An 18,130-nucleotide genomic window follows, 5' to 3' on the forward strand; every position below is an offset into this window, starting at 1 on the left:
CCCAGTCTAAGTTGTGATGGCATCCAGGAACCCCACCTTTTCTAGGCCTGGACCGTATAATAATGTAAGTCCAGAATGAACCTTCTAGAATATGTCAAGTTGATTGACATATTTTATGACTTTGCTATATTCTCATTCAAAAAATAGTACATCAGTTTTTCCACAATACATAGTTCACTTGTGTTAGCAGGAGAGATAGTAGAATGGTCACAAATACTATTTTTTAATATGTACTTAGAAAGAATTTACTTTGTTTGCTAGACTGAACAAAAAAATTATGCTTAGCTATTCCCTTCTACGTTGTGTAGTTTTTCAAAAGGAATTTGGATTAAGAAAGTTTGGCACAGAGAGAACTAATTTTCTTTTTTTTTTTTTTAATTTTTTTTTTCAACGTTTATTTATTTTTGGGACAGAGAGAGACAGAGCATGAACGGGGAGGGGCAGAGAGAGAGGGAGACACAGAATCAGAAACAGGCTCCAGGCTCTGAGCCATCAGCCCAGAGCCCGACGCGGGGCTCGAACTCCCGGACCGCGAGATCATGACCTGGCTGAAGTCGGACGCTTAACCGACTGCGCCACCCAGGCGCCCCGAGAACTAATTTTCAATAACTACAAATGAGGGCATACCAGTTTCAAAGATTAAAGTGGAATGTGGGGCTTAAGAATGGTACCAAAGGGTTTGCAGTCATAGGAGGAAGACAGATGAAATATTGAGTATGTGACCTAGAAAGTTTGTAACTTTAAACCTGCTTCTCAAGACTGCATCTCTATATCAGAGTCCTTTACTGTGATGTCAAGGATGGCATGTCTGGGTCTCCAGTGATCTGAAACTCCTGGGATAATGAGCGTCCTACATTAACATCACAGCCCAGTGGCTAAGGGGATTTCCACATTATCCTCTAGAAAGCAAGCTCATTCTCAGCATAGGCTCCTTTGGCAAAATACAAATGAGGCACAGAGAAATGAATCTTTTTTGCTCATTTTTTCATGTTTTCTTTTCCTCCTTTTCTCTAGGAAATTTTCATCCTAAGATGGGGACAGGGAAATATTCTTGGGGCATACTGGATCTTAATAGTTCTTTTACATCTTTAATAACCATAGTTGAAGACTTTTATGTGCTTTTAGTAAAGAGGAGGAACTCACTCAACACTTCACTGAAATCAGTAGTACAATCAAGACCACAAAACTTTTCCTTAGAAGTTTCTTGCTAACTGAAATGAAAATAGCATTAAGGGGGTCTGTTGTAAATATAGTACTTAAAAGGCAGAGGGAGCAATTAGAGGGAATGAACAAAAGGTATTGTTTGTATATAGGACCTTTCCTTACCAGGTTCAAGGCTTAGCATCATATAGTTTTAGTTTTGAAAAGGACCCTGGAGCTCATGTCACCTAGGCAGTTTACACTTGGAGTCACTAGCATTTCTCAGAGGATTAAATGTTGGCAAGTTGGTAATAGGGCCTGGTCTAATACCCAGATCTTCAGACTTCTATTTCATTTGCTTCTTCTACCATTCTTTGCTCTATGTTTAAATACATTTCACTCAAAGACAGAGGGGAGGAGTTTGTTTCAACCCTGGCCTACTCACTGCAGATTCTCATAGAGTGTAGTGCTGTTTTGACAGCTTGGCCTCTCTGACTCCCACTCTGAGTAGATAGGAGAGAGCTGGCATCTGGAAGGTGGAATAGAGTCAGGGAGGAAGGAGTGGCTGTGGCGCCCCCTTCCCCAGCTTCCTTAGTTGCTGGCAGAAAGGTGCTTGGGACAGTGCCTGGTAAACACTCGGTGGCTATTACTGCCATTGCCATAATTACTACATCGTCTTCCTCTGCTCTGTGACAGAGTGGTGAAAGAAAATCCTGCATTTATCATTAATTTCCTTTTCTAAATAAAATAAAAATAACTGGAATATATGGAGATTTTTTGGTTGTACTTTTCATGCCATCAAGAAAGGGAATATCTAAGTAAATGTATTGTTAAATTATCTTAGGCTATATTAGTTCACTCTTATTTTGCTTGGAAGATAGCTTTCCATCACTCTTTCCATTTAAAATGTTAATCTGAAATATAGCAGTGTTCTCACTGCCAAAGCAAAATAGAACAATATCTGCCTTGTATTTCACAGAGTGAAAATGTACTTTCTTTGATCAGAGAATCTAATGTGTTGATTTTTTGTGGCTATGTTATTACTGTTTTCATCACTTATATTTGTATTGCTTTTTTAATACACCAGAGCATTTTCACGCCTTTCTCTCTGCTACGACTTTAATATATTAATTCTGATAGTCTTAGGCTTTGTACAAGTAAATGGTATTAATCGTATGTGAAATTGTTTATTAAACATTTAATATATGCATTATGTGAACACTTGGTTTTCTTACTACACTTGTTTTTTGCTTTGCCTTGAAACAAAACTTTATGGAAGCATGTTACCTAAGTCAGAAAGTAGTACGTATGAGGGGCATCTGGGTGTCTCAGTCAGTTAGGCATCTGACTCTTGATTTTGGCTTAGGTTATGATCTTGGCTCAGGTCATTACCTCATAGCTGTGAGACTGAGCTCCACGTCAGGCTCCATGCTGAGCATGGAGCCTACCTGAGATTCTCTGTCTTTTCCTCTGCCCCTCTTCCCCATTCTCAAAATAAATAAATAAACATTGAAAAAAGTGGTACGTATGTTACCTTAATTTTTATAGTTATATAAAAAATTAGCAGAAAGTTACATTCTATGAATTCTATAGCAGATGTTTTGCAAGATAGAGAAAACTATCAAATTCCAAGGGCAGATTTTAGTATGTCTGGTTTCAGAAAATGGCTTTGAATTGAGTGGGTAATTATTAATACTCTGCTAATAAACAGTCCAACAAGGCCTTTGTTGTCACAGGGTAAAATGATAGAAACTTCTAGCTAATGAGGCTCTGAACACCGGAATAGCATCTCCATGAAAATATTAATTTGTCTTAACCAGCTTATTTATATTACACAGCCCAAGTTTTTCAGGAAATCCAAACCCAAGTGTATAACTAAGAGGTCTTGCCTTGGCAGCCCCCATTCCCATCCGTTTCTTTCCTTGTTGACTTCAGTGAGCGTGTTCTGATACCACAAATGGTGTGAAAATCCCCTAGCCACTGTGCTCAGGTTTGCTGTTTCTGAAAATAATTTGTGAGAGAATAACAAGACAGATATGAACTATTAGTGAGTATCTGTGTGGTTGCACAGTGGGCAAAGCATACCCTGGTACCTGCAGGGGCAAAATTGGTTCTGTTCTTAAAAGAATCAGTTATAAAGGGTTGTGTTCTATTCTGTCTTTTCTCTCCCTGAACAAACTCTGTAAATGTCATGTCATGAACTATACTTCTAAAATATTATTTTTCCCTTTGCTTCTTAGTCCATTGGAAATGCTAAGACAACCAGGAATGATAACAGTAGCCGTTTTGGGAAGTATATTGAAATTGGTTTTGATAAGAGATATCGAATCATTGGTGCCAATATGAGAACTTACCTTTTAGAGAAATCCAGAGTGGTATTCCAGGTAAGCTGGGCAGATACCCATAAGTACTTGTATTAGATTGCCAATTTCAGAGCTCACGCTTGCTGGTGTGCATTTTTTTTAACTATTTTTTTTTTAGCGTTTATTTATTATTCAAGGAGAGACACAGAGCATGAGCAGGGGAGGGGTAGAGAGAGGGGGAGACACAGAATCTGAAGTAGGCTCCGGGCCCTGAGCTGTCAGCACAGAGCCCGACGCGGGGCTTGAACTCACAAACTGTGAGATCATGACCTGAGCCGAAGTCGGTCGCTTAACCAACTGAGCCACCCAGGTGCCCTGCTGGTGTGCATTTAATTTGCAGATAACTCTTGAACTTATAACTTATAAGTCTTGATAACTTATGACAATATTACTACAGACCACATTTGGACCACAGTATGTAAAATGGTACCTGTCAGAGGCAGGACAGTACCTATTAGACTAATAATCTTTGGGACTCAGCACTGGTCTAGGTTTAATGGTTTTGACTTTTCCTACAGATGCTGGTAGGGTAAGCTTATTTAAAAAAAGGTGCTTTTAGTTTAGTCTTAACTCTCATATTTCCCAGTTGATAGGGAAGACATTGGGATATGCTTTCAGTGACTTACAGTTTGAACTCAGTTCCTTGTCCTCTTAACCTTCCTTCTCCTCTCTTAGAATATATTGTTTAGATAGAATAATGAAAGTTAAAAAATCTTCTTTACCAGAGGTGCCTGAGTGGCTCAGTCGGTTGAGCATCTAGTTCTTGGTTTCGGCTCAGGTCATGATCTCATAGTTTGTGAGTTCGAGCCCCACGTCAGACTCCATGCCAACAGTGCAGAGCCTGCTTGGAATTCTCTCTCTCTTTTCCTCTCTCTCTCTCTCTCTCTGCCTTTCTCTCTCTCTCAAAATAAATAAATTAATTTAAAAAATCTTCTTTACTAGACATAAGCCCCCTTTGGGCATCAAACCTGACCTTGAGGACACACTATTTTTTAGTCAACTGAATACACTACAGAATTCAAGGATTTGGTGGTGGTAGAGTATAAGGATTCAGTTTTACTACGGTTATATTTTTTTTAAAGTATGTATGTAGAAAAAGGACTGTCAGGAAATACTAAGAAATGATATTAGAATTGTACATGATTTATTTTCTATTTTGTAAAATACTGATGTTAAAATATATAAACTAAAATGATATGGATGGTGTAGTACATTTGTGGATTTCTTACAAACAACCACAGTAGGTGATCTATTCTGACATATGGCAAAGATGGAATATTCTTTTTCATTTAAAGTGTTAAGTAGTGGGAGCACCTGGGTGGCTCAGGTGATTAAGCCTCCTACTTCAGCTCAGGTCATGATCTCATGGTTTGTGAGTTCGAAACCCATATTGGGCTCTGTGCTGACGGCCTGGAGCCTGCTTTGGATTCTGTGTCTCCCTCTCTCTCTTCCCCTCCCCTACTCACATTCTGTCTCTCTTTCTCTCAAAAATAAACATTAAGGGAAAAAAAATTTTTTTGTAAATAAATAAATAAAGTGTCAGGAAGGGGCGCCTGGGTGACTCAGTTGGTAGAGCCCCTACTCTTAACTTGCACTCAGGTCATGATCTCACAGTTGAGCCCACGTCAAGCTCTACACTGACAGCATGAAGCCTGCTTGGGATTCTCTCTCTCCCCCTCTCTCTGCCTTTCCCTGTGCTCACTGTCTTTCAAAATAAATACACATTAAAAAAATAAAGTGTTAGGAAGACTATGACTTTGAAAGGTACTGTGAGAAAATACTGAGTACAGGTTTCCCCCGCTATCCAAAAGCAGATTGTTCGTATGAAAACTTTTGTAAGCTGAAATGGTATAAAGCAAAGAAAAAATACCATTAATTTACATGGAAAAGTTTTTGAGCATTGCTAGACCCCAAAAGTAACCGCTCTTAGGCTTTTCTGATGCCTTGGGACACATCTTGCTAATGGATGCACAAAATAAGTCAAGATGAAGCACAGATGTTCACAAACACAGTTCAGAGGTATGGCAGGGTGATGCTGAGATGCTCAGCGTAGTTCCCTGCCAAGGAGCTGGGCGGGGCCACCCTCGCTGCTCTGGGTGTGTGCTGCCTCTAATGGCTCACTGAAAACAAACACTAAACACTGTTTAGCTTTTCTGTAAAAAATCCTCTGTGGATTTCTTTTGGTTAGTGAAACAGGTACTAATGTAGGCCTTTTGCAAAAGTGAAGTGGTATAATGTGAATGTTAGAAGAGCAGAGGAGAAAAGACTTAAGGGAGACCTAGGGAAGATGCCGGTGTAGGAGGACGCTGGGCTCACCACGTCCTGCTGATCGCTTAGATTCCACCCACATCTGCCTAAATAACCCAGAAAACTGCCAGAAGACTAGGAGAACAGACTCTCTGGAGCCAAGTGTAGACAGGAGTCCCACAGAAGAGGGACCCCTCCCACAGGAGACCACCAACAGCAAAGCGAGCTAAGCCTGCCCCTCCCGCCCCTGTGCACCTTGCGGATTCACCCCAGCTAATACGCCAGATCCCATCGAAGCAGCACCACAAGCCTGGCAGTGTGCAAGTAGTCCAGACAGGGGCCACACCACTCCACAGTGAGTCCTGCCCCTGGGAGAGGGGAAGATAAGGTACACACCAGTCTGATTGTGGCCCCAGTGGTGGGCTCCGGGCAGACATTGGGTCTGACTGCGGCCCCGCCCACCAACACAAGTTACTCTGGACAGTACAGGGGAAGTGCCCTGCAGTTTGGGGACACCCCAGGGACTACCCAAAATGACAAAACAAAGAATTCTCCTCAAAAGAAACTCCAGGAAGTAGCGACAGCTAACAAATTGATCAAAATCAATTTAAGCAATATAATAGAACAAGAATTTAGAATAATAGTCATAAAATTAATCGCTGGGCTTGAAAAAAGTATAGAGGACAGTAGAGAATCTATTGCTACAGAGATCAAGGGACTAGGAAATAGTCATGAGGAGCTAAAAACTGCTATAAATGAGGTGCAGAATAAAATGGAAGCGACCACAGCATGGATTGAAGAGGCAGAGGAAAGAATAGGTGAATTAGAAGATAAAATTATGGAAAAAGAGAAAGCTGAGAAAAAGAGAGATAAAAAAATCCATGAGTATGAGAGGAGAATTAGAGAACTAAGTGATGCAATCAAACAGAACAGTATCCAAATAATACGAATTCCAGAAGAGGAAGAGAGAGAGAAAGGGGCTGAAGGTGTACTTGAACAAATCATAGCTGAGAACTTCACTGATCTGGGGAAGGGAAAAGGCATTGAAATCCAAGAAGCACAGAGAACTCCCTTTAGACGTAACTTGAATTGATCTCCTGCATGACATATCATAGTGAAACTGGCGAAATACAAGGATTAAGAGAAAATTCTGAAAGCAGCTAGGAATAAAAAGCCTTAACTTACAAAGGTAGACACATAAGAGTAGTAGCAGACCTGTCTACTGAAACTTGGCAGGCCAGAAAAGAATGTCAGGAAATCTTCAATGTGATGAACAGAAAAAATATGCAGCTGAGAATCCTTTATCCAGCAAGTCTGTCATTCAGAATGGAAGGAGAGATAAAGGTCTTCCCAAACAAACTAAAACTGAAGGAATTCATCACCACCAAACCAGCCCTACAAGAGATCCTAAGGAGGACCCTGTGAGACAAAGTACCAGAGACATCACTACAAGCATGAAACCTACAGACATCACAATGACTCTAAACCCACATCTTTCAATAAGAACACTGAATGTAAATGGACTAAATGCTGCAACCAAAAGACATAGGGTATCAGAATGGATAAAAAACCAAGACCTATCTATTTGCTGTCTACAAGAGACTTATTTTAGACCTGAGGACACCTTCAGATTGAAAGTGAGGAGATGGAGAACTATCTATCATGCTACTGGAAGTCAAAAGAAAGCTGGAGTAGCCATACTTATATCAGACAAACTAGACTTTAAATTAAAGGCTGTAAGAAGCGATGAAGAAGGGCATTATATAATAATTACAGGGTCTATCCATCATGAAGAGCTAACAATTATAAATGTCTATGTACCGAATACGCCCACCACCAAATATATAAAACAATCACAAATGTAAGCAACCGTATTGATAAGAATGTGGTAATTGCAGGTGACTTTAATACTCCACTTACAACAATGGACAGATCATCTAGACACAGGATCCATAAAGAAACAAGGGCCCTGAATGATACATTGGATCAGATGGACTTGACAGATATATTTAGAACTCCACATCCCAAAGCAACAGAATATACTTTCTTCTCGAGTGCACATGGAACATTCTCCAAGATAGATCACATACTGGGTCACAAAACAGCCCTTCATAAGTATACAAGAATTGAGATCATACCATGCACACTTTCAGACCACAATGCTGTGAAGCTTGTAAACAACCACAGGAAAAAGTCTGGAAAACCTCCAAAAGCATGGAGGTTAAAGAACACCCTACTAAAGAGTGAGTGGGTCAACCAGGCAATTAGAGAAGAAATTTAAAAATATATGGGAACAAATGAAAATGAAAATACAACAGTCCAAATGCTTTGGGATGCAGTGAAGGCAGTCCTGAGAGGAAAATACATTGCAATCCAGGCCTATCTCAAGAAACAAGAAAAATCCCAAATACAAAATCTAACAGCACACCTGAAGGAATTAGAAGCAGAACAACAAAGATACCCCAAACCCAGCAGCAGAAGAGAAATAATAAAGATCAGAGCAGGAATAATATAGAATCTAAAAAAATTGTAGAGCAGATCAATGAAACCAAGAGTTGGTTTTTTGAAGAAATAAACAAAATTGATAAACCTCTAGCCAGGCTTCTCAAAAAGAAAAGGAAGATGACCCAAATAGATGAAATCATGAATGAAAATGGAATTATTACAGCCAATCCCTCAGAAATACAAGCAATTATCAGGGAAAAATTATATGCCAACAAACTGTTCAACCTGGAAGAAATGGACAAATTCCTAAACACCCACATACTTCCAAAACTCAAACAGGAAGAAATAGAAAGCTTGAACAGACCCATAACCAGTGAAGAAATTGAATCAGTCATCAAAAATCTCCCAACAAATAAGAGTCCGGGACCAGATGGCTTCCCTGGGGAATTCTACCAGACATTTAAAGCAGAGAGAATACCTATCCTTCTCAAGCTGTTCCAAAAAATAGAAAGGGAAGGAAAACTTCCAGACTCATTCTATGAAGCCAGCATTACTTTGATTCCTAAACCAGAGTCCCAGCAAAAAAAAGAGAACTACAGGCCAATATCCTTGATGAATATGGATGCAAAAATTCTCAATAAGATACTAGCAAATCGAATTCAACAGCATATAAAAAGAATTATTCACCATGATCAAGTGGGATTCATTCCTGGGCTGCAGGGCTGGTTCAACATTCGCAAATCAATCAACGTGATACATCACATTAATACAAGAAAAGATAAGAACCATATGATCCTGTCAATCGATGCAGAAAAGGCCTTTGACAAAATTCAGCAATCTTTCTTAATAAAAACCCTCGAGAAAGTCGGGATAGAAGGAACATATTTAAACATCATAAAAGCCATTTATGAAAAGCCCACAGCTAACATATCCTCAATGGGGAAAAACTGAGAGCTTTTCCCCTGAGATCAGGAACACGACAGTCATGTCCACCCTCACCACTGTTGTTTAACATAGTGTTGGAAGTTCTAGCATCAGCAATCAGACAACAAGAGGAAATCAAAGGCATCAAAGTTGGCAAAGATGAAGTCAAGCTTTCATTTTTTTGCAGATGACATGATATTATACATGGAAAACCCAATAGACTCCACAAAAAGTCTACTAGAACACATGAATTCAGCAAAGTCGCAGGATACAAAATCAATGTACAGAAATCAGTTGCATTCTTATACACTAATAGTGAAGCAACCGAAAGACAAATAAAGAAACTGATCCAATTCACAATTGCACCAAGAAGCATAAAATACCTAGGAATAACTCTAACCAAAGATGTAAAAGATCTGTATTCTGAAAACTATAGAAAGCTTATGAAGGAAATTAAAGAAGATACAAAGAAATGGAAAAACATTCCGTGCTCATGGATTGGAAGAATAAATATTGTCAAAATGTCAATACTACCCAAAGCTATCTACACATTCAATGCAATCCCAATCAAAATTGCACCAGCATTCTTCTCAAAGATAGAACAAGCAATCCTAAAATTTGTATGGAACCACAAAAGACCCCAAATAGCCAAAGTAATATTCAAGAAGAAGACCAAAGCAGGAGGCATCACAATCCCAGACTTTAGCCTCTAGTACAAAGCTCTAATCATCAAGACAGCATGGTATTGGCACAAAAACAGACACATAGCCCAATGGAATAGAATAGAGACTCCAGAATTGGACCCACAAACGTATGGCCAAATAATCTTTGACAAAGCAGGAAAGAATATCCAATGGAAAAAAGAGTCTCTTTAACAAATGGTGCTGGGAGAACTGGACAGCAACATGCCGAAGAATGAAACTAGACCACTTTCTTACACCATTCACAAAAATAAACTCAAAATGGATAAAGGACCTGAATGTGAGACAGGAAACCATCCAAACCCTAGAGGAGAAAGCAGGAAAAGACCTCTCTGACCTCAGCCGCAGCAATTTCTTACTTGACACATCTCCAAAGTCAAGGGAATTAAAAGCAAAAATGAACTATTGGGACTTCCTCAAGATTAAAAGCATCTGCACTGCAAAGGAAACAACAAAACTAAAAGGCAAGCAACGAAATGGGAAAAGATATTTGCAAATGACATATCGGACAAAGGGCTAGTATCCAAAATCTATAAAGAGCTCACCAAACTCCACACCCGAAAAACAAATAACCCAGTGAAGAAATGGGCAGAAAACACGAATAGAATTTCTCTAAAGAAGACATCCGGATGGCCAACAGGCACATGAAAAGATGCTCAACGTCGCTCCTCATCAGGGAAATACAAATCAAAACCACACTCATACCACCTTACGCCAGTCAGAGTGGCTAAAATGAACAAATCAGGAGACTATAGATGCTGGAGAGGATGTGGAGAAACGGGAACCCTCTTGCACTGTTGGTGGGAATGCAAACTGGTGCAACCGCTCTGGAAAGCAGTGTGGAGGTTCCTCAGAAAATTAAAAATAGACCTACCCTATGACCCAGCAATAGCACTGCTAGGAATTTACCCAAGGGATACAGGAGTACTGATGCATAGGGGCACTTGTACCCCAATGTTTATAGCAGCACTCTCAACAATAGCCAAATTATGGGAAGAGCCTAAATGTCCATCAAGTGATGAATCGATAAAGAAATTGCGGTTTATATACACAATGGAGTACTATGTGGCAATGAGAAAGAATGAAATATGGCCTTTTGTAGCAACATGGATGGAACTGGAGAGTGTTATGCTAAGTGAAATAAGTCATACAGAGAAAGACAGATACCATATGTTTTCACTCTTATGTGGATCCTGAGAAACTTAACAGAAGACCATGGGGGAGGGGGAAAAAAGGGGGTTCAAGAAGGAGGGAGCCAAACCATAAGGGATTCTTAAAAACTGAGAACAATCTGAGGGTTCATGGTTGGTGGGAGGGAGGGGTGGGTGGGGATGGGTATTGAGGAGGGCACCTTTTGGGATGAGCACCGGGTGTTGTATGGAAACCAATTTGACAATAAATTTAATATTAAAAAAAATAAATAAAGACTTAAGGAACATAATGAAAAACAAAAACAAAAACAAACAAAAAAGAAAAAAAGAACAGCAGAGGATACCTGTTTCCCAAAAACATGGTTTTAGTTTTCCCCAAAGATAATGATCTCTTAAGACAATGGCATATATCAAGCTGTTCTTTACTTCCAAAAACATCATTATCAGATAATTTTTGTTGAATGTAACTAATAGATACATACTCATATATGCACATAGCTAATCATAAAATTTAATAATCATAATCCTATATTAGCAAATTTGGGAAGGGACAACTTATTGCACTGAATTAAATATTAAAATTTTTTGTGATTGAATTTTATGAGTTTTAGGTTAAAATGCTATAATTGAAAACTCTTCTTATTTCAAAGGCAGAAGAGGAGAGAAACTATCATATCTTCTATCAGCTTTGTGCTTCAGCAAATTTACCTGAATTTAAAATGCTGCGATTAGGTATGAATATGGGGTTAAATTTATTGTCCTGGTATTGTTTTCTATTAATTCCCAAGTTCATAAACTTATTTGGTAAAAGGGAGATTATCTCATACTGAAATATTTATGAATAAAATGATAACAAGTCTGTAATTGGCTTCACGATAACCTAGGGATGGAGAAGGGGTGAATGACTGTGTAAATGAAGCAAGATTGGCCATGTGTTGATACCTGTTTGAGTACTGAGTTGGAATCGAACTCCAGACTGTGTACACTTATCTGTGCTATCAGTGCCTCTACTTTAGAGTGGACATAAAGGTAGAAGTCAAAGCTTTTTCATAGACTGCAAATCTTTTTTTTCCTTAATTACAGGAAATGCAAATAACTTTCATTACACAAAGCAAGGTGGCAGTCCTGTGATTGAAGGAGTTGATGATACCAAGGAGATGGCACATACCAGGCAGGCCTGCACTTTGCTAGGTAATGTAATTTTATTTTTGAGCTCTTGTGAGCAGTATCTCTCTGATTTAAACAACCTTTGCTTGGAATATTGGCTTTGCTTTGTATTAGGCTGTAAGTGTTGTTGGGAGATTTAACATTCCTTATAAAACACCTTTGGACATCAAATGGGCACAGAGTTTCTTTTTGGGGTGGTGGGAATTATTCTAAAATCAGATTGTAGTAGTGGTTGCACAAGTAATCACTGAATTGCATACTTCAAACCGTGAATTTTATGGTATGTAAATTATCCCTCCATAAAGCTGTTTAAAGAACAATTTGGGGGCATTAAAGTAAGTAGGACGAACTGTAATTCTTTAAATTTTCACAGAATCTGAAACCTAAAGTAAATGTTATGGTTTCCCGAACAAGCTCACATTTTGTAGGGTTTTTGTTTTTGTTTTTCTGGGGTCTTTTGTGGCTGGGAAACGTGGTGAGCTGGTGTAGTGACAAAACTTTGTATTATATGTAGATTATTCTAACATTTTAAAAATGAGATGTCACTGTCTTGTTTCTGAGATTTAAAAAATGAGGTCTACATGTGAGTAAATTAATCTTTAGAACTCTAATGTACAGCTTTAAGTGGTGGATTATTTATTTTAAAGACCTCAGAATATTAATAACTAAATCATGTGTTGGTATTTTGAGGAATACCATGAGGTGAGCTAATTGATTTAAAAGCGTTGTTAATCAGAGTATGGTACAGAACCATAGTGAAGCTTTCAAAAATTCAGAAACTCAAACCTTATCTCAGACCTACTGAATCAGAATCTGTATGTTAACAAGATCCATTGGTGATTCATATGCATATTTAAGTTTGAAGAATACCGCTTTACTTCTAGGGCTGAATATATTTGTAAATAGAAAATGGCAAATTAATAAAAGCCATAATGTAGGTGTTAATGAAAGCATTCATTATGAGATCAACTCTCAATTACCTCGTATATGATTATATACTTGGAAATAATTTTACTACTTTTACTTCCATATAATTATATCTAATGTTCAGGAAATTCTTACCTTATTGAAGAATGAAGCCAGATCAGATAAAAAGCCAAGGGCTGTAACAGCTGTCTCATCCTGCCTCCTCTTTCAGTTCCTGCTCTAATGCATTTAGATATTCTCTCATCAGGCTGGGAGACAGCACCAACCTGAACACTTCTAATCTTGGGATTTCTTTGACTTATACTTGGTCTCTAGTTAGAAGTAATTAAATAATATGAATCAAAACAGCCTTATTGGGCTGCAAATTGCATTTGGAGTAGAAAAGATAATAATGTTAATAAAATACTTAATTCCAGTGTATGATGGTGATAATTTGTTTAGCATTTACCACGTGTCCCATAGTGTGTTAAGTATACTACATGACTACTTGAATTTTCTCATTTAATGTTCACAGACACCCTTTGAGATACTCACTACTATTCCCATATCTCAAATGAGAAAACAGAAACAGAGAAGTGTGATAGTACCTGCCCATGTGAGATGGCAGGTCAGGAGCAAAGCCAGGCCTTGAGCCCAGTCGTTGCTCCACAGCCTGTGCTCTCAACCTTGCTGCTGAACTGTGATACATGTTAATGTCAGTAAAGGTGAAAGTGTTGTTAATGATGACATGTTACTATCTGCACATCTGGCAATATTCAAGAGTTAAAAATAGGCTTAAAATTGTCTGTTGTAATGGTTTGTAATCACTTGTTCATTTACTCTGCTGTTTCAGGAATTAGTGAGTCTTATCAGATGGGAATTTTCCGAATACTTGCTGGCATCCTTCACTTAGGCAATGTTGCATTTACATCTCGGGATTCAGACAGCTGCACAATACCTGTAAGTTCAGAATATGCTTAGTGTGGTAGCGGTTTATTTGTGTTTCAGTTTTGTTGATTCTTTATGGAAGCAGTATATTTGAAGTATCTCTATTAATATTATCAGAGAGATAATTGTTAGAAGGATAAATTACTCCAAGTAGAATCTGGAACTGAAAATAAAGAAATATGGTTGCTAATCCCTGGTGCACAGTGATTGTGTGTGTTAGGGATAGGAGAAGAGAGAACTTGGATACATTTCTGGTCCATATGAACAGAGGTGGGAAGTATTAGATGTGAAAGTTGGATTGGGGCCATCTAGAGAGAAGGGTTTATTTGGCCTATGGCACAAGTACTAATAATTGAAAATTTTGTGTCTTCAGCTATGGAATTGTAATACGGTTTAAAAGTTATTGAGGAAACTATTAGTAGTAGTTACTCCTGGGAAAATGAACTAGATGGCTGGGCGATAGGGTGTCTTCACGAGGATTTGCATATTCTTCCCCACATAGTGATAACTGCATCTGAGAATTAAAACCCAATTCCATATGTGAAAACAATTGTTTAAATTGTAACAAAATCTGACAGTCTGATTATCCTCATTGGGCATTTATGATTTGCTGATCACCACCATCAAATCTTTCTCTCTCTCTCTCTCTCTCACACACACACTATATTTTTAGGTGTTTTTTAATTTTATTAAACTGGAGGGAGTTTTGATATAATTAATTGTTATTTCATCCTGCTTTCTCAAGATTGTGATAGGAAACAATGTTAAGATTTATGTTTCACTGTTTAGATACCCAAGTTGATATTAGCAAAACTATGTGTAAATTAATTCATGTGATTTAGACTTTAGTTTTGAAATATATGTTTCAGTGTCTCTGCCTGGATCCGATCCCAGCTTTACTGTTTACTCACACTAGGTTTTTTGGTGAGTTACTTAGCTTCTCTGAGCCATCGTTGCCTCATCTGTAAAATGAGACATTCTTTTCCAGCGATTTTTGACTAGGTACTCTGATTGATCTTCATACTGGATAAATTATGTGCATATTTTTTAAAGATTTCATTTTTAAGTGGTCTCTACACCCAGTGTGGGGCTTGAACTCACAACCCCTAGCCAGATCAGGGATTTCATGCTCCATTGACTAAGCCAGCCAGGATAAATTATATATTTTTTAAAAATTTAGTAAATATGTAAAAACTACTCAGATGTCAGAATTTAGTGAAAATAGGAACTATGAGAAAGGAGAACCCTGAAGTTAGGACTCGCCATAAGGTATTTGCTGAACCTAGGGACCTTGAGCTTTTGTTTTCATAGCCAAGTTGAGTTCAGAAGACAAAACACAAAGTCTAGGACTCATATAAACAGGGGAACTCCTGACTAAAGCTGAGACCCTAAATGAGAAACTAGTAATAAGCTTGCCCACCACCTATTCCAAGAGTACAAAGAAAAGGTAACTGGTTTGAGCAAGCCTTGGTGCTAAGTGAAGGAGGAGAAATAGTTCCCTAAAGATTTGCAACAATGAACTGACCCTCACACTTCCTTCCAGACTGATTTTGTAATTCCTAGATGGTTCCAGAAAGCTAAACACAGAAAACTTAGCTTAAATTGGTCCTGGACTGATGGTGCCTTAGATGGCTGACAGAAGCACATGCAAGTCTACTTTGGATGATCCACCTTCAAACCAGGCCTCAGTGGAGTCCCCTGAGAAAAGTTACAAGAAATATTGGCTCACAGTCAAAAATCACAAATTCCACAAGGAAACAAAATAGAAGGAGCTAGGTGAAACAACAGATAAGAGTCAGACCTATTTGGAATGCTGAAAGTAATTAATAGCAAATTTGACACAACCGAGGAGAGAACTGATGAGCTAGAAGAGACATATAAAGAAATTTTCCAGAATGCATGACAGGACTCAGAGATGGAGCACTTAAAACAGGAGAGATGAAGGATAGAGTATTAAAATCTAATTTTAATCCAATGAGAGTTCCTAGAGGAAAAAAAAAAGAATGAGGCAGATATAATACTTGAAGAGATAATTACTAATAAGTTTCAGAAATTGTGAAAATGACACTAAACCTCAGATTTGGAAAGTCTAAAAAAATCCCAATTAGAAGAAATAAAAAAAAAAGTCACCCCTAGGCTCTCCATAATGACACCAAAGGTAGAGAGAAAAATTTTTTCTTTTTAAATTTTTCAGTGTTTATTTCTTTTTGAGAGAGAGAGAGAGAGAGAGAGAGAGAGAGAGAGAGAGAGAGATTGAGAGAGAGCGCGCACAAGTGGAGGAGGGGCAGAGACAGAGAGGGAGTAAGAATCCGGAGCAGACTCCAGGGTCAGAGCTGTCAGCACAGAGCCCCATGTGGGGCTCGAACCCATGAACTGTGAGATCATGACCTGAGCCAAAGTCGGACCCTTAACCGACTGAGCCACCCAGGTGCCCCAAGAAAAATCTTAAAATAGGAAGAGATAAGACATACTACTTTTGAAGAAATAGCAGTTAAACCCATAGCTCCCTTCTTAACTAGAGCAATAAGAGCCAGAAAACAGTGTTACTGTCTTCAGTGTTCTAGAGTAACTATTAACTTAATTTGTGTATCCAGTAAAAATATCTTTCCAGGATGATGGAAAAAAAGAAGTATTTTCAGACAAATAGAAATTGGGAGATTTTGTCACCAACAGGGTATTCACTAAAGGAAATATTGAAGGATGATGTGGTTTAAGCAGAAGGAAAGTGATCCCAAGTAGAAGATCTAAAGTCAGAGAATAAATAATGGATCAATAAACTAGAAAAGCATGTGCAAATGTAGGTAAAATTTCATTAATTAAACAGTAATAATAATGAATAGTGTATTGGGCTGGAAAAGACAGAACTCCCCACAAAATACTTAATAGTTTCAAAGGGAATGATAGCTCTCTTTACAGTGGAGAAACTTGGCAGACATTTCCTTAATCTCTTGACCACAGTTGACAAGACCAGTAATGAGACCAAACAACATCATTTAACTTATTTTTTTTTTATTCTTTTTGTTGTTGTTGTCATTTGCTTTTAAAAATCCTCTAATGGGGGGCGCCTGGGTGGCGCAGTCGGTTAAGCGTCCGACTTCAGCCAGGTCACGATCTCGCGGTCCGTGAGTTCGAGCCCCGCGTCAGGCTCTGGGCTGATGGCTCAGAGCCTGGAGCCTGCTTCCGATTCTGTGTCTCCCTCTCTCTCTGCCCCTCCCCCATTCATGCTCTGTCTCTCTCTGTCCCAAAAATAAATAAATGTTGAAAAAAAAAATTAAAAAAAAAAAAATCCTCTAACGGTATTTCTTTATTTCTCTGGTTTGTAGTTTATAGTGAACATGTTTTTAAGTTTTTTATCTTAATTCCAGTATAGTTAACATACAGTTTTATATTAGTTTCAGGTATACAATATAGTGATTCAACACCTCCATATGACACCTAGTGCTCATCACAAGTGCACTCCTTAACTCCCATCACTTATTTCACCCATCCCCCCATCCACCTCCCCTCTGATAATCAGTTTGTTCTGGCTTGTTTCTGTCTCTCTTTTTTTCCTTTATTTGTTGTTTCTTAAATTCCACATAGGAGTAAAATCATGTGGTATTTGTCTTTTTCTGACTGACTTATTTTGCTTAGTGTTACACTCTGTAGCTCCATCCATGTTGTTGCAAATTGCAAGATTTCATTCTTTTTCATGGCTGAATAATATTGTGTGTGTGTGGGGGGGGCACATGTTCCTTATCCGTTCATTAGTTGATGGACACTTGGGCTGTTTGCATAGTTTTGGTATTGTAAATAATACTGCAGTAAACATAGAGGTGCATGTATCCCTTCAAATTAGTGTTTTTGTATTTTTTTGGTAAATAGTAGTGCAATTGCTTGATCATAGGGTAGTTCTATTTTTAACTATTGAGGAACCTCAATACTGTCTTCCACAGTGGCTGCACCAGTTTGCATTCCTACCAGCAATGCATAAGGGTTCATTTTTCTCCACATCCTTGCCAACACTTGTTGTTTCTTCTATTTTTGATTTATAGCCATTCTGACAGGTATGAGGTGATATCTCATTATAGTTTTGATTTGCATTTCCCTACTGATGAGTGATAATGAGCATCTTTTCATGTGCCTATTGGCCATCTGG

The 18,130-nt window shown here is 38.4% G+C and overlaps 1 protein-coding gene across 5 annotated transcripts in view; it reads left to right on the forward strand.

Moving 5' to 3' along the window:
• MYO5A (myosin VA) overlaps positions 1 to 18,130 on the forward strand; it is a 191,882-nt gene that overhangs the window by 89,810 nt on the left and 83,942 nt on the right. For all 5 annotated transcript variants that reach the window (XM_047862541.1, XM_047862544.1, XM_047862542.1 and 2 more), the window contains exons 6-9: positions 3,381 to 3,524; positions 11,622 to 11,703; positions 12,055 to 12,162; positions 13,898 to 14,004. In XM_047862541.1, coding sequence (XP_047718497.1) covers positions 3,381 to 3,524; positions 11,622 to 11,703; positions 12,055 to 12,162; positions 13,898 to 14,004 — 441 coding nt within the window. The remainder of the gene's footprint in view (positions 1 to 3,380; positions 3,525 to 11,621; positions 11,704 to 12,054; positions 12,163 to 13,897; positions 14,005 to 18,130) is intronic.

This window comes from Prionailurus viverrinus, chromosome B3 (genome assembly GCF_022837055.1).
Source record: "Prionailurus viverrinus isolate Anna chromosome B3, UM_Priviv_1.0, whole genome shotgun sequence".
NCBI lineage: Eukaryota > Metazoa > Chordata > Mammalia > Carnivora > Felidae > Prionailurus > Prionailurus viverrinus.